The sequence below is a fragment of the Bison bison genome, unplaced genomic scaffold (genome assembly GCF_000754665.1).
Source record: "Bison bison bison isolate TAMUID 2011002044 unplaced genomic scaffold, Bison_UMD1.0 scf7180017864053, whole genome shotgun sequence".
Classification (NCBI taxonomy): Eukaryota; Metazoa; Chordata; class Mammalia; order Artiodactyla; family Bovidae; genus Bison; species Bison bison.
Genome location: NW_011494625.1, coordinates 5,249,331 through 5,272,011, shown reverse-complemented (window position 1 = coordinate 5,272,011; position 22,681 = coordinate 5,249,331). Strand labels below are relative to the sequence as shown.

The 22,681-nt window shown below is 41.4% G+C and overlaps 1 protein-coding gene across 1 annotated transcript in view; it reads right to left on the bottom strand.

Annotated features, from left to right (window-relative positions):
* Positions 1 to 18,255: 18,255 nt before the first annotated feature.
* Positions 18,256 to 22,681, bottom strand: part of TMEM170B (transmembrane protein 170B) — a 35,105-nt gene continuing 30,679 nt past the window's right edge. Inside the window, exon 3 of the mRNA XM_010835872.1 lies at positions 18,256 to 19,875. Within this exon, the coding sequence (XP_010834174.1) occupies positions 19,745 to 19,875 (131 nt within the window). The 3' untranslated portion in view covers positions 18,256 to 19,744. The remainder of the gene's footprint in view (positions 19,876 to 22,681) is intronic.

Below are 22,681 nucleotides of genomic sequence, written 5' to 3'. Positions count from 1 at the left end.
TTTTTTTCAGATAATATTCCTGTAATTGTGTAATAATAATGTATAATAATGTAATCTTATACATTATTACAAGATGTTCAACACAGTGCCCTATGCTAAACAGTAAATCTATTTTATGTACAGTACTTTTATCTGTCAATCCCAGGATTTTTTCATAGGTTCATGTCATTTGAATCCTGAGGTCCTGGAGACTTGTTTACACAGGGATTTTTGTGTAGAAATAACATCGTGGTTGTATTTGGCAATTTGCAAATAAGCCACTTAGCTGGCGTTTTACGGCTGCTGGGAAAGAGCTCCTGCTACTTCTCTTTCTGTGATAATGAGGGAACACAGTGAGCCAGGGAAAGCAAATGTCAGCGCACAACAGGAAACTCAGGGAACTCTCAGGGTTCCTGCACTTACGGGCACACCTGGTGGGGAGGCAGCCTCCCAGCGCAGCATGAAGATGGCAAATACACTCTATACCCGAATCAGCTGACTCAGCTTGTTTCATGATAATATCAGCTGGAGCCTTCTCAGTCTAAAGGTTAAATTCAAAACATGAACAGATTATACATCCAGATACATACAGTTGGCCCTCTATGTCCTCAGGCTCTGCATCCTGGGATCCAACCAACAGTGGATCAAACAAATTCCAGAAAGTTCCAGAAAGCAAAACTTGAATTTGCTGCACATGGACAACTATATACAACTACTTACATAGCATTTTCATTGTATGAGGTGTTGTAAGAAATCTGGAGATGATTTAAAATATACAGAAGGATGTGCATAGGTTACATGCAAACACTGTGCTGTTTTACGGGCTTCCCTGGAAGCTCAGTGGTAAAGAACACGCCTGACAATGCAGGAGACCCGAGTTCAATCCCTGGTTCGGGAAGATCCCCTGGAGAAGGAAATGGCAACCCACCCCAGTATTCTTGCCTGGAAAATCCCATGGACAGAGGAGCCTGGAGGGCTACAGTTCATGGGGTCGCAGAGTCTGACACAGCCGAACGACTGAGCACAAACATGCCGTTTTACGTGAGGGCCTTCTTTCTCAGATTTTGGTATCCGTGGGAGTTCTGGAGCCAGACCCCAAGGGTCCAGGGGACAACTGTATCTAATACATGACTATATATATATGTTTTAAATTTTTTATTTGAAATAATTTCAAAGTTACAGAATAGTTTTTAAAATAATACAAAGAACCCTCATACTGTGTTTATCCAGATAAACCAGATTTTAACATTGATCCACATGTGCTTTATCATTCACTCTCCCTTTACATATAATTATTAATATAATGCATAAATATTAATGTAATTCATAATGTTGGTATTGCTGTGCTTAGTTGCTCAGTCATGACCAACTCTTTGCGACCCCATGGGCTGTAGCCCACCAGGCTCCTTTGTCCTTGGGATTCTTCAGGCAAGAATTACTGAAGAAATTCTTCAGGAGCCTGTTGCCATGCCCTCCTCCAGGGCATCTTCTCAACCCAGGGATCGAACCCAGGTCTTCCTCGTTGCTGGTGGATTCTTTACTGTCTGAGCCACCGGGAAGCCCGACATTAATATTAATATGAGCACTTACAAACATTGTTCCTCTTTACCCCTGAACATACCAGTGTTTGCCTGAGAACAAAGATATCTTCTCACATGAACACAGTTTAGTTCTCACATTCAAGAAATGCAACACTGATGTGACACCGTGATCTAATCTGCAGTTCATAAATTACGGCTAGAAGGCATTCCAAAAGTCTTAGTGCGGCTATTTGATGTTTTAATAAAACAAAGGAAAATATTTTACTCACTGCAGGTATCATTCGTGACAAACATTTTACTTTAAAAACAAAGTATTAGCTCCATAAAATATTTACTGATATCTATCTATTTTCAGCTTGTTTATCACCTAGCACTGAAAGCATCTGAATACCTCTTTATAAATCCAGGAAGACCTTCTGACAATCCTGCTGGCATCAGGTTGATTTGAAAGATGTGATATATTATTACAAATGCAATTAATGGTAGGAAATTTTAAATGGTAAAATATAAGCTTTAACGTTTTAGCAAGATTTGGGCTTCTGAGGCATACAAAAATGCAAACGTGGACGAGGAGTATTCTTTATGAACATTACCCCTGTCCCTATAAGATGAGGAAACGCACAGTTAAGCGCCACAGAAGAAGCCGACAGCAAGAGCAACTAACCCAAAGACTGCCCTGTTCCAGTGCTCCTCCTTCTGAAGGGGAGAGGGGTGTTTTCCACTGGAAATGTGTGTGTGTGTGTAATCATTTCATAATAACGTAACATGGAATTCCATCAATACCACCTACTTACCCTCAGACCCACAATCTTACCTCCCTTTCTTCTATGTCATTGCAGGGATGTCTTACCAGGTCAAGGCTCCCCCAGGAATCCATCAAGCTCTCTCTTTCCCGCCCTTCCTCCCCCAGCTTGCCCTCCTTCTCCTCTGGCTATTTCCCCGAGGCCTGGAGCCTACTCAACCCTTGTCCAGAGAGCCAAGTCCAAATACCCCTCGCCTGGAGCAGGTTGAGCTGGTGGGTGTTGTGCCTGGGGGGAGGCCGAACTGGGAGGTGCGGGGTCAGAGACAAGGAACCAAATGGACACGCGAGTAAAGAGCTACCATGTGAGTAGAAAGTAAGGCCTTCAGTCCAGAAGGAGAGAGCCTGGGTTGATGGGAAGAAGTTCAAATTAACTTGATAAAATCCCAATGTGCAGAGATAGGGTAAGGAGCGAAATAATACATCAAAGGACTAAATACATCTCTGGCATGTAATAACTATTCACTAAGTATCTTATGGTATAAAATAAACCCTCACGCATACGAGTTGGCTTGAACTAATTTGCAGTGCCTTGAATCCAGGTCGTGTCCTGATAAGAGATGTTACAGAGAACTCCCGTCAGGCGTTCCTTCCCTCCATTAACCAGCTTTAAAAGAAGAAAGGGAGAGGCCACGAAGGGAATTTGAGTTTTCCAGCTCTAGGCAAACCTGCCGGGTTGGGGTCAACGGGTTTCACCTCCCTCTGACTGTCTTCTTTGCTTGGGAGGCAGCTGAGCAGATTGGGTTTCAAGAAGTCTCGCTCCCAGAGCCAGTCCAGGTGGCTGCTTCTGTCTGTTGACAGCAGACGCGAGTGCTAATGGGGAGAACAAGAGATAAGGGCCTCAACAGCAACCAAAATAACGCAACAACTCAGGTTAGGAAAGAAAAATACCGGTAGCAGCAAGGTTCTCTCTGTCACGGGCAGTTAGGGCAGTGCGGACTCGCATCCTTTGAGACACAAGCAGCTGACTGGGGAGCACGCCTGTCGTGTTGCTGGAAAATGCAGGTCAGAATGATCTCCATGTGCACGACTTTATGAAGCATGTCTGCAAGCCGGGATTTATTCCAACAGCACTATCCCAGGTGGGGCTAGTGGTAAAGAACTCACCTGCCAATGCAGGAGATGTGAGAGACATGGGTTCAATCCCTGGGTCAGGAAGATCCCCTGGAGGCGGGCACGGCAGCCCACTCCAGTATTCCTGCCTGGAGAATGCCATGGACAGAGGAGCCTGGCGGGCTACAGTCCATGGGGTCACAAAGCGTCGGACACGACTGAAGTGACTCAGTCCGCAGTATGTAGTACACACTGCTGAAGTCTCACAACACCCTGAGGCCGCTTCTTAAATCATTTCATACACGAGGAAACTGAGGCTCTGAGAGATTAAGAAACTTTCTCAAGCTTATATATGGCCATAATAGGTGGGAACCGGTCAAGGATTCCGACTCAGAAGCCCCTGTTCTTTCCCACGAACACCGAGGAAGCGGACACACAGACGATTTAAAAGCGCTGACGGGGCTCCCCACTCGCCTTCCGAGGCTCGTTTCGTGAGGAGAGCACGTTGCCTTCTGACACAGCTTCAGTGGTTTTCCTCTGCCTGTGGGAGAAAATTCAAGTTCACGTGCCTGCTCGGAGCGCTGATGCCTGGCATGTGGTTCCCTTTTCGTGTTGCCTTCCGCGGTCTCCCCCTCGAGCCTCACCTGTCCGTGACTCACCTCACACGTCCCAGTCCCCGCCTGGCTTTCCCTCGTTGTCCCGCCTGAACTGGCCCTGTCCGCCATTTTCCTCTTCACTGCGGGCACCTCTTCTGTCTTTAGAAACAGCCTTCAGGGTCCAACCTATCGCCATGTATTCTGTGAAGCTGCCCTGACTTTCCCAGCCCCCAGGGTCTCTTCCTTGGGGGAAATGCTGAGACAGTTAGCCTGCACCCCTCACTGGACACTTTTCAGATGCAACCTTGGATTTCCTATGAGGGTCCCACTTAGTTTGACCAACATTAAGCCAGGGCCGTATGTAGCAAGGAGAAGGCACTGGCACCCCACTCCAGTACTCTTGCCTGGACAGTCCCATTGATGGAGCAGCCTGGTGCGCTGCAGTCCATGGGGTCGCTAAGAGTCGGACAAGACTGAGCAACTTCACTTTCACTTTTCACATTCATGCATTGGAGAAGGAAATGGCAACCCACTCCGGTGTTCTTGCCTGGAGAATCCCAGGGACGGGGGAGCCTGGTGGGCTGCCGTCTACAGGGTCACACAGAGTCGGACACGACTGACGTGACTTAGCAGCAGCAGCAAGAGTATACGCAGCAAACATTATCCAGGAAACTTGGGCCCAGGAAACATCTAGAGGATGTATAAGTGAGGAGGAACCTGGCAGAGACCTGCCACATATGAAAACACAGGGCTGAGAAGGTTCCAGAGTCCCAGGGCCGAGCGAAGGATGGGGACCTAACATCAACAGACACTGGAGGCGAGAGGAATAACACTGGAGATTAAAACTCAGTTATGAAAACCCTGCTTCAGACTGAGTGTGACTGAGCCAGAGATCTGCCTGGGGACACCAGGTAAAACTTTAAAAATGCTTGGGAATGCTTTCTAGAAGTCCACAGAATCAGCAAGCGAGGTTTCTCTTACTGCAATAGACGTTTTTCAGAGAATTCATGGCAATGAAACAAAGACAAATAGGGTTTCCTGACTCAAAATGTTTCAGTCTTTAAATATGTCTGTGTGAATTGTGAATCTCTAAGACAGAGGCATAGGAGGTAAGTCTGATCAGACTTGCTTGTCCAACTGATTCTTTTCCTCAAAAGCCCCTCTGGGTGAGGGCTTTTCAGCACATACTTAACACAGGCTGTTTACATCTAGTCTGACCCATGTATCATTGTGGCTTAAAAAAGAGAGAAGCTGGGGAAGTTGTAAAGAGAGTGGGCCTTATTTTACCAAATTTATCAGCGTATAAAAAGCCAGCATATTTATTTATCAGCTTTGGACAAAAGGATGAGCCCAGACTGGATTAACAGCCAAGATAACCATCAAATTTTTCAAGGTGTACTTCATAAAACTGGAACCTCACCAAATGATTTGATATATTTCTCAGGTTGATATTTGATATGTTCCAATATTAAAGACACTGTAGGCATATTTAAGAGAAACAAATTTATCTTTAGCTAGATTGTCCTCATTTCAGTTTATGGAAAAAGCCCAGCTCTAGTGACTGAATCTTGAAGGGCTTATTTTGTTAACTTTGGGGACCTTTCGGAAAAAATCTTATCCACTTGATCCATCTTAATTCTCCATCTACTCTGCGTGGAAAGAAACCCTCTGACTCTTGACCATGTCTGCCCCCTTCTGGAGATGGTGAGTGAAGCAAGGTTTATATTGGAGAAAGAAACGCTTTAAAATATAGAGATATTTGCAAAGTGGGGCTTCCCTGGCGGCTCAGTGGCAAGTAATCTGCCTGTAAGGCAGGATACGCGGGTTCGATCCCTGGGTCGGGAAGATCCCCTGGAGAAGGAAATGGCAACCTACTCCAGTATTCTTGCCTGGGAGATCCCATGGACAGAGGAGTCTGTTGGGCTACAGTCCATGGGGTCCCAAAGAGTCAGACACAACTGAGCAACTAACAACAGCAAAACCCTAAGGCTCATCAACAACAAATTCTTTCAGGGTTGCTTGTCGGTTTCTTCTCTCTGCCTCTTGTCCTTCCATAATGTTGAGCTGGTCTTTATTTATGGGCACTGTTGTCATCTAAGTTTCCGTTCAAGCTTTTCACGGTTTCCCAGTGCGTTTTCAAATACCACAAACAGATCTCCGCGGTCTCGGGTGGATGCATTTTTTCACTTGATCCTGATTCTGAGGTTAATCGGCACACTGTTCATTTTTTCCATCTCAGCCAACGAACCTGCTGCTGACACCCTGCCGGCCCCTGCTTGCAGACATCAGACCCTGCCTCCCGTTCCTGTGATACCGAAACTACCCTTTCTTCTTTTGGTCCGTTTTGATTTCAGAATATTCAGGAAGACGTACACGTTTTGCCTCGACGTGGCAACTTTCCCTGTCCAGATCACTGGCGGTGGGCATAAATCAGTTGAGGTGACACAGGGTCTCTGAAGATTAAGAAGTTCGAACAATGAAAGGGATAATCTGCTTAGTTAAATGAAAACGTGGGAAACGATGAAACGTGGGGGCACCTCTGCTGATAACGAGCGTCTGTCTACATTGTGGTGTATACGCTGACAACTGAAGATGTCTGATATAAGTAGGATACTTCTGACAGAAGAAAACAGGGTAGTGCCCCAGGAAGAACTTGTGTGAACACACTGGGGTCTTTCTGCATCCTTTCTCAAAAAGTCTGAAGCCAAAGCTTTGTGGCAGGAGAGTGAGCCAGTCCTGGGTTACCCAGAAAGTGGTCAGTTTCCACCGGGATCCCTTCAGGCTCCCGAGTTGCTATCGCTACTTTAAGTCTGCTCTTGTATTGGCATTTGTCCAAATAGCTGCCCAGGTCTCAAGAGAGACCTGTGCTTAATCAGGTAAATGGCTTTGATGTTTTTTTAAAGCACTTTTTCCTTTCCCCCAAATAAAACAAATTGTGAGAGTAAAAGAGAGATGTGAAAATTATTTGGAAGCTGAATGCCAACATAGGAGTACCTTATCAATAAAATGGGCCTGTATAGCTCCTCCAAATACTTGTTAAAAAGTACAACAGCAGTTGTACTTTCGATTTGAAATGCTCATCTCTTCTCACTCACCTGGCAAAAAGTCTCTAGTTTAGGCAGGCTCCAAATACACCTACAGATGCACTAAAGCTTAAAGCTGTAGCAGGTATGGCAAATGTCAAGTTCAAGGTGTCAAACTGGTCCAGGTTTCAAAATGTCCAAGAATAACAGACCTAAACTGATGGTGTCCCATTGAAAGTTTCAACCTGCATTTAAGGGAAGACAAGAGAAGCTAACTGATTTTCATGTTTACTGCAGAAGATGTGGTCATAGACTAAGTCTAACATGAGGCTTCCTGGGCACAAGAAGTCAGAACTAGGGACAAGTCCCAGGTCTGATACCCTCCCACTCTGTCAACACACACAGGGCCTTCAACAGTCTGAAGTCTCCCAAAATTGGTGTTTTCTCAGCCCTACAATGTCTCTGACCCATCTCTCTATCTTCCCTTATTTTCCACGTCAAAGACAACACATGTGGGACTTCCCTGGCAGTCCAGCGGTTAAGACTTTGCCTTCCAATGCAGGGCGTACGGGTTTGATCCCTGGTCGAGGAGCTAAGATCCCACGTGCCTCGAGGCCAAAAAACCAAAGCAAAGACATAAAACAGAAGCAATATTGTAACAAAGTCAATAAAGACTTTTAAAATGGCTCATATTTTTTTTTTAAAAATCTTAAAACAACAACAACAAAGACAATACAAGTGTCTTCTTGTAAGACATCCTAGAGTCCTACCCATTGATACTAATTCCCACCAAAAAAAAGCAAAAGGGACAGGAGCTCTGCCGTTTTATGAAAATCTGTTTGGTCCTTTCTCTGGTCTGTTAAGTGCCGTCCTGATTTCCTTAATGACCTGGAGTGCACGTGTATCTCCGAGGCCACTACAGACCACGCTGTGTACTGAGACTTGTGCTTTTCAGGTCGGACTCTCTGGAGCTGAAGAGACCAACACCATCTCTGCAAAACAACAAGCAAAGCCAAGAAGCCCGCTTACAGCAGGATCATGGTGGTCGATGACTGCAGGCAGCCGACAGGCAAGTCAAGAGCATCTTTCAGGGTTTTATGCTGACAGCTTTGGCTTCCTTATCTTGTACATATTTGGTTTTGAGAACACAAGGAATTTGCTAGCTGAGCAAGTTTATCCACTGTTTTCTAAGCAGGCTGTTCCCCACTGAGGTCTGTTTCTGAAAAATTCTCTCGGCAAACTTTGCTGCCAAAGCAGCACACGGTTCAGTGGGACGGTTTAAACCTGAGACAAGTCCTCTCTAAAATCCCAACGTGCATGGTATGGAAACGACTCTGAAATAGAGGTACTTGGACTTACTATTAAAACTCACGGCAAAGTCTAGGAGGACATCAACCTTCCTCCTGCACAGGATGCATGAGAGGAGGAAGCCCATGGGACAGGGTGTTTGCTGAGCGCCCCCTGCAACAGGAGATATTACCTCATTCACTGGTGAGGTAACTGAAGATCACAGAAGTGAATCAACCTGGCCAAGTTAAAATCCTAAATGGCAGAACAGGAATTCAAAATCAAGTTTCACAGTATAAGACTGGTTGTGATACACAGGTATATTCCTCTTATCCCAACAGGTTGACCAACTCTGCAATTAAAAATCACCAAAGTATAGACTTTTAAAGACCATTATGCAATGAGCTGGAGCATGAATTTATGAAAAATAGAAAAATCAAGGTCCAGATTAATGACCTGCCAAAATCATAAAGTTAATGTGGTTTTCCAATTTGTAAGTGACCCCTGAACACTGTATCTTAACCTTCTTTGGAAAATTAGTGACAACCTGGAAACTCTTGGTTTTTCTTGTATTTCATTTCCTCACATGTATCTTTATCAGAAAAATATACATTAATATATGTTATGGAGATGAGTCCAGAAGTATAGGCTGATTTAATTAGGGTTGGTTCACAGATAAGAATGGCCAAAAGCCAGGATAAAATGAAATAGAACTCTTGCACCATCTAGTGATAAAACTCTCTCTTTGCAGGAAAACCAACTAATGTATTTCCATTTTACAATTCAATCCCTAGAACTCTGAGCCTGAAGAATATTCATAAAATTGGCCAAAAGAAAAATGATAACAATGAATTGTTGTTTAGTTACTAAGTCGTGTCCGACTCTTTTGCAGCCTCATGGTCTGTATCCCGCCAGGCTCCTCTGTCCATAGGATTCTTCAGGCAAGAATACTGGAGTGGGTTGCCATTTCCCTCTCCAGGGCATCTTCTGGACCCAGGGATCAAGCCAGCATCTCCTGCATTGACAGGTGGATTCTTTACCACTTGAGCCATCAGGGAAGCCCCAAGAACAAAGAATACAGAAAATTAAAAGTAGACAAACAGGGAGGAGCTCTGACCTCGCTCTCTCCTGGCAGTGGCTGCGCGTCTCAGCGCTTGTTGGGTCCCCACCCCTTTTAAATAAGCCGGGCTGGTCGCCGCCTTCACAGACTAGTTGACTCCGGGGAGGCGGCGGCGGCGTCGAGACAGCGGGGGAAGAGAAGTTTTTGTTTTTTTTTTTTTTTAAAAAAAAGTAGACAAACAGGAATAGTAAAATGGGACAGATTATTCTGTTAAGATTCTGATAGAAGCTGGATATAAACGCCAGTTCTACTCCTCAAATCTGCCACAGGTCCTGTTTACCTTTTTCTTTATACCCTAAAACTTTAGGTACTATTTTATGAATTAACAAATGTTCAACTTCAAAGGTGGCTCTAGTGGTAACGAATCTGTCTGCCAATGCAGGAGATGCAAGAAGTGCACGTTCAGTCCCTGGTCGGGACCATCCCCTGGAGGAAGAAATGGCAACCCACTCGTTATTTTTGCCTTGAAAAACCCATGGACAGAGGAGACTGGCGGGCTACAGTCCATGGGGTTGCAGAGAGTAGGGCACGACTGAGTGACTGAGCATAGACACAACTTTAAAACGTCTAAGTGTCCACTTGATAAGTCTGAGATATTCCTCCTCCCCAATAACTCATTCTCCATCGGAAAACAAGCTCAGGACTTCCCTGGTGGTCCAGTGGCTAAGATCCTGCCTGCCAATGAGGGGAACACGTGTTGACCCCTGGTCTGGGAAGGTGCCACAAGCCACAGGGCAACTAAGCCCGTGTGCCACGACCACTGAGCAGGCCTGACGCCACTGCTGCTAGCGCTGCGTCTGCACAAGAGAAGCCGCCACAGTGAGAGGCCCGCGGGCCGCAATGAAGAGTGGCCCCAACTCATCACAACTAGAGAAAACAAAGCCTGCGTGCAGCACCGAAGACCCGGCACAGCCAAAAATATAAACTTTTTATAAAAGGAAGAAAGAAAACAAGTTCCGTCTAAGAACTGAGGATCTTTCTTCTAGATTACTTTCCCCTCTGGTCTTATTCTAAATGGGTGGCAACAGATATGAAATCCAATGCTTTCTTTCGATGCTCAGTGAATTATCAAGATACCCAAAGACAGATTTCCTTTTACAAAAATACTATAAAAATATTACTTCAGGAGCCCAAAAGAATAAAATCAAAAAGGAAAATTTTAATCTCAAGATTTTTATCTTAAGGACTTTTTAAGACTCATGGTCAGGAAGGAAAATATATTTAATAATTTTATAAATCTTATGGTTGAATGAAGAAGTTACCTAGAAAAAAGAAAATACATTTTAATGAAGCGATACATGAAATAAGTCAGTATATGTGGGGGAAAAAAAAAGTTCACTTATACTTTCTTTGCACAATTTTTAAAGTTAGTCAAGTTTTCATACCAGCAGGGTTTGTTAACAATTACAGTGACTGGCTTTGTTGGCCCCAATCTCTTTTTAGGCTGGAGATTAGTGGACCCTAACTGGGTAACTAGAACCATGCCTTAGGAATCCCCAACAAAAATTCAAAATATGCTTAGATTTGGCAATACAAATCTTGAGGATGATTTTTCAAATCCCCGTATTGCCATCTGGTCTTTGTCTTACCTCATTACAGAGCTTCCCTGGTAGCTCAGTTGGTAAAGAATTCGATTGCAATGCAGGAGACCTCGGTTCGATCCCTGCATTGGGAAGATCCCCTGGAGCAGGGAATGACTACTCACTCGTGTTCTGGCCTGAAGAATTCCATGGGCTGTATAGTCCAAGGGGCTGCAAAGAGTCGGACACGACTGAGTGACTGACCGATCTCATTACCGGCTCCCTGATACTTCGAAGAAACCAGCACAGCACAGTGGGGGAAAAATATAGGTAATAAAATAAGAAAAGCCCACTTCAGCATTATTAGCTGTGTGACTTTGAGAAGCTGCTCACCCTCTCTGAACCTCAAATGCGTCACTCATAAAGTGAAGGATTACCTTCAGAATTCTTAGTAATCCCCTTAGCCTGAAAGGCTACGTGTTAAAGAATGCCTATGAGGTGTCTAACAGACTAAGTACTCAGTAAAGGGTAGTCATTTATTAATAAAAGTGACAATGGGCTCTTTAATACAGTGATTCTTAGAAGCAGATCCTTATGTGACCTGGCACTGTCCTCCGTAAAACTGTGAAGTAGGCCAGGTTTGTCTCTTACACGTGATCAACTTCTCAGTGCTATCTTCCAAATCCACTGTAAAACTGGCCCAGAAAAGCCGACCAAAGGGTAAGAGGAGACACTTGGCCTTGTGTCAGGTTTGAGTCTGCAAGGAATGAGTTGAAAATGTATGTCATAAAGAGACACACACCCTATAAAGCTTTTAAAGACAGGTTTATTTATATATAAGTGCATGAAGTTGAATACAGAAACTTTATTAAAATACTGTATATTACAAATTTTAACCCAATAAATTCTGTGTAATGACATTTAAGTGCTGGAACAGTTGTTCTGTGTGTATCAGTAAAGAGTTCACCCTGTACATTACAAAGCGGAGAGACACATACGGACCTCAGAAATGGTCCTGAGATTAGACGGTGTGTGATGTTAATTGTGCATCTTTTCTGTAAAGCAATGAACTGGAACCTAGACCTTGTCTTTGCAGACCAACGTTCTGTAAATCAAAAATAACTTGCATATATTTATTGCTGCCCTTTGAAGAAAATGAGTGGTGGAAAATAATTTAAAAATAAAGATCAACATTTCTATGCTTACCACAATCAAACCCGATGCTTACTACAATTAAAATTCACTGCAAAGTTTGTGTTCTCCGGGAAAGTACACTATATACACCATGGGATTTGTACATGAGTTGGAAATAAAAAATTGCTTATATAAAATTAAAAATCAATAGTATACAATATTTACAGCTTGTTAGGCATTATAAATAAACATACTTTTTAAATAACCCTTCAAAATTAAACTGTATTATGTAAACATGCAGCACACATACTCATAGAGTGTAGATTACAGTCTTAACAGAAGGGGGACCTTTGTGTTCACATAATGCAGGTTACTTCGTCACATACACCTCTGTTTTGTGCACACCCCTCCAAGGTTTCTTCTTCCTGTCTTTAAGTTTCACAGTACATTAAGTGTTTCTAGAGTAAAAAACAAAAAGTCCCTGATGGTAAACATATTCCTAAAAGTGACAATTAAGTGTCTGCCCTTGAACTACAATACGAAGCTGACACTGTTCACGCTAGCGTCTCTAGTTTACAACAAAACCAAGTTTTAACATTCCACATTTAACTGTCTTGACTACATTTTCTCCCATTTCAAACTTACTTGGAAAGAGGAAAAAAAAAAAAAAACACCACACATCATGATAATGTAATGAAAGCAGTTGTCATCTGTCAAGGATGAAATAACTGACTGTTTACTAAACCACAAGGAGTTAATTCAATTACATCCTTCCTCAGCTCTGAATTCCCAGCAACAGGCATACCAATCCTGAATTCTGCTAAATTCACTTTGCGAAAGTATCTTAACTTCCAAGGCACTAAGGCATCATTTAGCTTTTAAAAACTGCACTGTGGTTTACTAAATGATTCATCAGTGGTCTGAGCATTAACACAGTTTGCAAGTGAGTTTGTAATACCTATCAGGCAAACTATATTTTTGCTATGTAAATAAGAACATTTTAGCTGATTGAGATACAGTTGATCCCCTTGTTCTAGAATGACTAGAGTCAGGAGTTAATACTTCATGGTAGAATCCTATGAATTTTAACCTAGTTAATTAAATTAACTAAAATGAAAAATACTGTGGAATTGTATACTGTTCATCTAAATATGCAGAGCTCGTGTGTGTGTATGTGTGTGTTTGGGAGATGGCCAGAACTTTAAAAATTCCTCCAGTGTAAATGCATGTGATATCACAAATACTAAGAAAGCGTCAATAATCAGACTCTCAACTCATCCAGTATTGAAAGTAAATCACTTTTAATTCAAACAGGTGCCTCTCTTTTGCCTTTTATGGAGAAAACTTAAAAATGTCCCTACCCAAAGATACTTAGTGAGGACGTATAAATACGTTAAAGACAAAGGAAACTTCTCACCACCAACAGTACTATCAAGTTACCATTCATTTATACAGGGCTATAAAAAAGGGATGATCTTTAGAAATTACCAATATGCAATATGTTCAGAAGAAAGAGTGTTACAGTTATGGTGATTATACATGATAGCTCCTCTTCCTATGTATTTATGTTACACTGCTTCCCAGTTTCAGTTACATACTTAAACGCAGTCCCCAAAAGAGGACAGGCACATCACCTCTGAGCGGAGATATATATTGGTACAGGACACCATCCTAAAAAAAAAACCACATAGGAGGTCCATGCTCTCTTGATTTGTTTACAGTATTTAATTTTCAGCAAGATTACAGCTGCATAACTGTAAGGTGTTGAGAACATTCTCTTCTAAACCAGCACTTCTGATTCTATCAACAAACTGTACATATGTTTAAACTACCCCGTATGATATGTGTATGGAAGAGGGAGGAATATTAAAAAAAAAAAAACTGCTAAATTAGTTCTCAAAAATCAAGACAGGGTTATTATGAAACCTCAACATACATGCAATGAACATAAAGAATGTGAAAACAAGGCCCCTGTGCTCAGGGCAGGAGATGGTTACAGCTCAGCACACTGAGAAATTTGGGTGTTTCCACTAATCTAATAATGTATTAACCGGTTTATCTCCACATTTACAGAAAATACTGTATATATTAAGCGTTACTTTCTCTAAACAAATTCATAGATAAATTTTTAGACAACAGCTTCAGCCACCTCCTCAAAAACACTGTGTTGCCTACCCTGAACAGAGGTCTCTGAGGGAGTGGGGCAAACCGACCACAACACGCACGAAACCGGAGAACGATCTCATGCTCTGTGGTGCGTTTAGTCTCACATATAAAGAAACGCGTTTTGCAAACATGCAGTAAACATACTCACGCGGTGGCATCTGTAGTCTTACCAGAAGGGGAACCTGCGCTCACATACTGCAGGGCATTTCGTCAAATGCCTCTGTCTTTGTGCATTACCCTTCCAACCTTTCTTCCCATCTTTAAACTTTCCCCCTGCTATAAATACTACTACATGTTTGAACATTTTTATCATTTTTTAATCAAATAATGTCCTTTTTATGCTGCAGTCTTCCTCCGCAATGTTATAAAAAGGACAGGAAAAGGGAAATTGCTGGTCAATTTCAACCACAGACATTCTCAGCCTTGAAACCGTTTACCCAGTTACCCAAGTGTTGCCAAACTTCTCTGCAATCTAGGTCACTACAATTTTTTCAGTAACTTTCCATTCTTCACATCTTAAAAACAAATAGCGACTCTTTGAAGAATTCTAAGACTTTCAGAGAGACACGTTTGTTACAAGAGTCAAGTGGCTTGAGAATATTTCAGAAAGTCCCCAACATCTTATTATCTCTTGAATTATAAAATGGACATAAATTTAAAACAAAAGTATTACCTTTTAAGTTAAAAACAAACAAACAACAAGTAGGGCTGAAGCACGTTTGCTCCAGGGGAGCAGGGACATGGCAGACAGCACTGCCGAGTTATGTTCTCCTGCAGGCTGGGGTGGCAGGAGAGAGGTGGATGCATGGGCGAGGGGTAACCTCCCCATGCCTAGAACAAGCAGAGTAAGCTGCATGCAGTGGAGATTCAATGGATATTACGCAAGCCAGAGAAAATAAGGGGTAAGTCCTGACCACTTCTCACCTTTCCTGTTTTTTAACTAGTAATACGCACAGCCTGATACTGATTCCTGCCTGCCCTGGCCATTTCTATCACCACCAGCCCCTAGAAGCACTCTTGGAAAAATATCTGGTGATTTAAAAAAAAAGAGGTTGAAAGTAAGTAAAGAAAGCAACATAAGAGAATTTTTTTTTAAAGTTTCCTTCTTAAAATACATGTAGGGGAAATGTGGAAATGAAAGACAATAGATGAATCTTACAAAACAATGTATTAACTTGGTATTGCAAAGTTTAATTTAAAAAATTAAAATGACTATCGATCATTTCCTATTAAATACTGAGTATTTTCTTAGTATCTACAGGGGACTGATTCCAGGACCCCCGTGGGTACCAAACTTTGAGGATGCTCAAGGTCCTTATGGAAAACGGTGCAGCCCTTGCATTTAACCCACACACACCCTCCTATATAACTTTAAGTCACCCCTTGATTACTTATACTACCTCACACGATATAAATGCTGTGTAAACACTATGAAAATGTTCTGTGTGGGGCATTTTGCTTTTTGGAGCTTTCTGGATCTTCTTTCCAAATATTTCCACCCAAGGTTGGCTGAATCCCTGAATGTGGAACCACAGATACGGAGGGCAAACTACACACTTCCACCGTAAACAAACGGTCAGCAAGTGAGAGGTCCTGGATTCAAGCCTGTGTCACCGGCGTGGTTCCAGTGTTCTCGTTGCTGTGCCACAGCAGTGGGGTCTCAGTTTCTAAAATTCCACTTGGTGAATGAGAAAAGTCAGAACTGGGGGAGGGGGCGGGCTGGGGGCTCTCAACTAGAAGCAGGATGTTCTCCCAACTGTTTTAGGATTTAAATCGTCTCAGTAGCTCTTGGTGGACTCAAGCGCAGGGATCCCATTTGGAGGTATCCTGTGCTTACTACAGAAAATACTAGGCTCAGCACTTTGTATATATTAGATCCACGAAAAATGCTTACAAAATTGAATTAGTTGGTATGTAAGTGCCAGCCTGGGCACACTGACTTGGCAGCTCCATTCTCCAGATCTTTATTACAGGTTCTCTAAACATGTTTTCCAAGAACATTTTTTTTAAACTTGTTCTTGTTCCTTATACCACAAATAGGATATATGGGGTAGCTCATTTCTTTATTTCTCACTTAAAGTACAAACAAAATCTTCACATTTTGGGAGGATGGTGGAAACACATTCTGCAAATACCAAGAAAGCACACTGGGTTACAAACTGTGAACCTGCTCGGTAAACACACAGACCTAAAGGAAGAGTGAGTAACTAGTGTGAACACGGAGTACGGCCCGAGTTTAGGACTCACGTTATTCTAGACAACCAGTGGGACTGTCCAGGGGGGACTGCTGGCACCTTCTTCATTTAAAGCATTTTAAATTTTAAGCATCACTTGTAGCTCAGATGAGACCCCCTAACTCTGATCTATGGACATTTCTAACCAGTGTGTTAAGTAATTAATGATTAGTTTGGGCAGACAGGAGTCTCTTTCTCAAGGAACTGATTTCACTGTCAGCCATATTTTATTAGCATTTCTTAAGATAAAGATCTATAAACTGCCGAGGCTCTCAGCCCCCTTTCCTCTTGCATTTATCACACACACAAAAAAGTTTACTGCTAAATCACATACAAATTTTAAGAATAACCCAAATATATCAATATGGGCTTTTGTTATATCACAAACAAGGATATCTAGCACTAAGAAACCAAGAAAAATTTCCCCCAATTCAAAAATCTCAAACTTCCTCAAATCTGTTTAAAAGATCATTCAACTGAGCAAATACATTAAATTCTCCATTACATCAAAGTGTTCACTGAACAAAAGCTTTTCAATTAGACTCTATTCATATACAGCAGCTTTACATATATATGTGTGTGTGTGTGTGTGTGTGTGTATAATGACATATATGTGTATAGACATATATCATTAAATGTTTTCTTTGCCTCTATAAGAAAACCATTGACCTTTTAAAAAAAATCTCATAGAAACAGCTATTAAAGCATTTCATCCATTCACACTATCAGCTGCATTTCACAATATCAGAATAGTAACAGCTGCACAAAATCCCAATGAAAGTAACTAAGAACAATGGAAGAAACCAAAATTCCCCCCAAAGTTAAAAGCACAGGCGCAGGCACACACGCACAGCTCATAATATGAAGCGACCTGATAATGAGATAGTTGCAGGACACGCTACAAACCGATCCACCTTCTTATACTTCTATCCGAGAGCAGAAACAGGAGTTTAAATCTCTTTGGTCCATGCAGCCATACATTTAACGTGTCCAAGTTATTTTCTGGCTAATTTCAGATTCTGAACCACGTGCCCCAGCTACCTTACCAAGATAACTTTCTGAAAACATAAACTAATCACGTGTTAAAATAAATATTCATTTCTGTAGAATCTCAATTTCAATACATTATTGATAATTTCTCCCCAGGAATATGAACACTTTAAATTACTGACAGAATAACCAAAGTAAAGGAAGAAAGTGATTCAAATCTAACAGAAAAGGAAAAGTCAAGTGGACTTGGGAGATTTAGACCTAAATTTAAGAAAACATCAGGAATATAAAGAACATGTGAAACTAATTTCAGGCTAAACATAATAAAAATAATCCACTTTAAGATTTAAAGATCTCTAAGAATGCATAGTTGCTTCTTGGCTTCTATTAAAACAGATTTCCAAACCACAGTGTTATTAAATTACCCCACCCCAAACTGGCTTCCATACTGGAAAAATACCCCCAACACATCATCGAGTTGTTGATGTATTCTGCTTTTTGGTAGAGAAAAGGTGTCGTGGGTAACAAAGGTCTTAAATTTGAATGGGACCTAGTAGAAGCTTACTTGTTACCAAGTTAGACTATAAAAGAGTGAGGCTAGAGTATGGATTGTCCATAACTTCATATTTTCTGCAATTGGCTCTTCTGTTGAATTAACATATATGCAATCATGGGCTTCTCTGGTGGCTCAGTGGTAAAGAATCCGCCTGCCAATGTAGGAGATGCGTGTTCAATCCCTGGGTCAGGAAGATCCCCTGGAGAAGGAAGTGGCTACCCACTCCAGTATTCTTGCCTGGAGAATCCCATGGACAGAGGAGTGTGAGAGGGGCTACGGTCTGTGGGGTCACAAAGAGTCAGACATGAATAGCAACTAAACAACAATGTATAATTGCATCTAGTATTCGAAAAAGTCTCAGTAGGAGACGAATTCAACCAGTTTCTACGCTTCCCTTACTTCTTACACTCTTAAATACAATTACATATGGCCAAAACCTCTTAAAATGTTTTATACCAATAACTTTTCATTCTAATAAATATCACTGTAGGTGCTAGTAAATTTAAATAACAGAATGAAACAAGAGTTGAAAAACTGAAATGAATCACTTAAATATATGTTCAACACTGTACTGATATGCTGAGAGTAACTGCCAAATTTTAAATTTACTATATTCCCCAATTTTTACTTAGAGAAATTATGATGCTACCACACAGCCAAAATAAGATCATTCATTATTCTTCCTATATGACTTGTTTCTTAACTACAAGTGAGGCTTCTTGTTTTCACAGCCTAATTTAGGCCACTCTTTATATATATTTGATACTCCAGGATGAAAGATTGCTTACATTTTGTCAAAAATCGAGATATATGCAACAAGTAATATAATCCCACTGAGATACCAGTTGTAAAGATGTTTTCTCCATGAGATACATGGCAGAAACTTTCTTCAGAAGGATCAAGAATAGGATGTGTATTTCAGACTTTTCTTACAAAATTTATAAGAAAATTTTCAAATTAAATTTTCATGACACACAAACTACAATCAATATGTGTGACCCAAAAAGTTTTTAAAGTCATAGCAACAGAATGTTTATGCATGAGGGAAACTATTAAAGAGTGTTATTTGAGTGAGTGAAAAGGATGCACCCTATAGATCTACTTTGAATCCTTGAAAGAGTCTAGCAGTTCTCCATTCAGTATTATTTTCCACGTAAAGTAAATAACAATAAATACCTAGTTTATATGAAAGCCCTAAATCCCAGAAACGTTCAAAAGTAAAAATCAGGTAATTTGTCTCATAATAAATGACTTGATATTCAGCACTCATACAGGATTTAGCATTACAAAACAAAATTTCTCACTACATCACCTGAATTCATGTCAAATATGTTCACAGCACTCATCTACAGCTACACTTGCAAATTTCACATGATCAATGTTAAAAAAAAAAAGAGTTTGGCACATGTATCAATTCTTCAAAACGTCCCTGTAACTTAACACAACACTGTTAAGAATGATGATTCAACACCAGTGTTAACCTGATTGGCAGCTAAACAAGGTGCTTTTTCTTGTAGCTTCACGCAGCAGTGCGCCTTGCCCGGGACGGAGGCACGTAAGGTGCGGTGCGGTAGTGCAATCATTGAACACCAGAGGGCGATCTTCCCACACGGCCCGAGGCCTTGTGTTTCGACCCGCTCCTTCCACGTCCTTGTACCATCTCACGCCCACTCGCTAACGATGCCGTTTTCAGACAATCTGTACGTCTGTTTCCTTATGTGAAGTAAAGACATTCCCACAGAAACCTCAGAGTGTGGCGAGGATCCTTGAGAAGGAGATGATGAGAGTCAGTACTGTCTGCCCAACGCCCCACACCAGGGCTTCCAAGGGGGCCATGTTCTTCCCGGCCACTCGGTAAATGCCGGCCACGGCTGCACCTGGCGAGAGAGGAGACGACACGTTCACTCCCGAGGCTCGCTGCAGGGCTGCCGCCTGGGCTCGCCTTCCCGGGAGCCAGACAGCAAGCCACCAGGCATTCTCATTCTACAGTTCTCTGCGAAAGAGTTTCCATGCGACTGGTACAAGTTACACTCTACCATACCACATTCACCCACAAAACCGAATAACAGGCTTTTCAATTCGACTGCAAAATATGTATTTATGGTATACGCTGCTTACTTGACACAAGATATGTTCATAAAAAAATGAATCACTCATTAATCTCTCAGCTGGGTGTTGACTCAGCCAGATCCCATCAGCACTTTTAAAAACATATGACACAATATATTGATGATTATAAATAATAATATAGAAAAACCACACAATATAATTTCTAAATTATTCAAGAAAAAGTTAATATTAAAGAAATTTTTATGTCTTTCAGTAAAATGAATTCTTAAACGTCATAAATAATATCAGAATTTTGAATAATGTACTTTACAATCTACCGTATAAAATGGTTTAAGTATTTGAATAAAACTGTAAAATTATCTGGAGACTAGTATTTTGACATCTAATAAAAGTGGGATATGAACCTGACATCTGTTTTAGGAAAATGCTTTAGATATCAGGCACTTCTGAGAATGAGAGACTCTCAGGCACCTTAGTGCCCTGAGGCTCTGGCTCAATACTTTCATCTTACTGCTATAGTATACATAACGGGATCTAAGAGTCTGACTTTAAAAGTACACTCAGAAATCATAAAAGGAGGAAACGTTTAAACTACGGTTATGGCATTGAACAGGTTGAGAAGGCCTTAAAACTTTTGTCTAGAAAAAACTGTCTATATATTCCTAGAATGGTCAAACAAAAGGAAAGAAGAACAGAAATGTTATTTGAAGACACTTGAATTAGATCATTTGAGATAGAAATCTACTCACAAAAATTAGCTAAGAATTAATTCCATAGTTCATCTAAATTTTCCAAATAAAAATTATTATAGTCCTCTATAGAAGATACAAATAGGAAAAGCAAATTATTAATTTAAGCCAAGGGCTTTCATATACATATTTTAAAGAAAGAAATTAAAATGCATAGTATATTTATAGTATATATGTAACTTGTCAGAAAATTTACAAATATCATCTTAAATATCATACCACTCCTGAGTATTATCACTTAATTTAAAGATGAAAAAAAGAGAGGTTCAGAGAGTTTCAGTTACTAGTCCAAGAAAATACATTTAAGTATAGAGCTGGAATTTCAATCCAGATTAGTCTGGCTATAAATCTCCAAATCATTCTATTTTACATTTACACCAAGTGAAAAAATAGAATAAGAAATTCAGTAACTGATAATTACATCAATATTAAATAAAATTCCTAGGAGCACCAACATTTATTCAATCAAGTAGAAAACTTCACTAGTGTAATTGGTCATATCCTTGAATTTTAATTTTTTTTTTGGCTACACAATGCAGCATGCAGGAATTCAGTTCCCCATCCAGGGATCAAACTCAAACCCTCTGCAATGGAAGTGGGGAGTCTTAACCACCAGACCACCAGGGAAGCCCTATCCTCAAATTTTAGAATTGCATAACAACCTGAAAAAAATTTAAATATCTTAGGCTTCTTTGTTATCAGAAAATATGTTAAAATAAACCTGAGAAATAGTTTTCACTTTGGATTTTCCCTAGATTTCCATGACTATCTTCAATTTTAAAAACCGCAACTTGGCCTCCATTCTCCAGCACTAAATTCCCCTGGTGGCTCAGATGGTAAAGAATCCACCTGCAATGCAGGAGACGAGGGAACGGTAACCCATTCCAGTATTCTTGCCTGGAGAAGCCCCACAGACAGAGGAGCCTGGCGGGCGACAGTCCATGGGGTCACAAAGAGACTGAGCAACTAAAAAGAAAAAAAATTTCAAAAATGATCCAAGAGGTGAAAAACATAAGCTCAGGCTGCCTGCTGCTGCTGCTGCTAAGTTGCTTCAGTCGTGTCCTACTCTGTACGACCCCAGACGGCAGCCCACCAGGCTCCTCTGTCCCTGGGATTCTCCAGGCAAGAATACTGGAGTGGGTTGCCATTGCCTTCTCCAATGCGTGAAAGTGAAAAGTGAAAGTGAAGTCGCTCAGTCGTGCCCGACTCTTCTCGACCCCATGGACTGCAGCCTATCAGGCTCCTCCATCCATGGAATTTTCCAGGCAAGAGTACTGGAGTGGGGTGCCATTGCCTTCTCAGGCTGCCTGGGAAGTACCAAATATTTAATTCCAACAACTCATGCTTATATAAGGTTAGGAACATGGATTTTGGAGTTAGACTTGTGGGTTAAAATCCGAGCTCACTTATTAGTAGCTGTGTGACAATGAGCAATCACCTAACCTCTCTGTGCCTCATTCCCTCAAATGTAAAATGGGTGGGTATGAAGAGTAAGAGATAATATTTGGAAAGTATTTAGAACAGTGTCTGGCCCTACTATGTACTCCAACTTTTGATTAGTAGTTGTCTAAGTAGTACATGATAAATGAATTTCCAATCAGTGATTCATCATTCAATCAGTTCAGTTCAGTCGCTCAGTCATGCTCGACTCTTTGTGACCCCATGAACCGCAGCACGCCAGGCCTCCATGTCCATCAACAACTCCCGGAGCTTACCCAAACTCATATCCATCGAATCAGTGATGCCATCCAACCATCTTATCCTCTGTTGTCCCCTTCTCCTCCCACCTTCAATCTTTCCCAGCATCAGGGTCTTTTCCGATGAGTCAGTTCTTCACATCAGGTAGTGAAAGGATTGGAGTTTC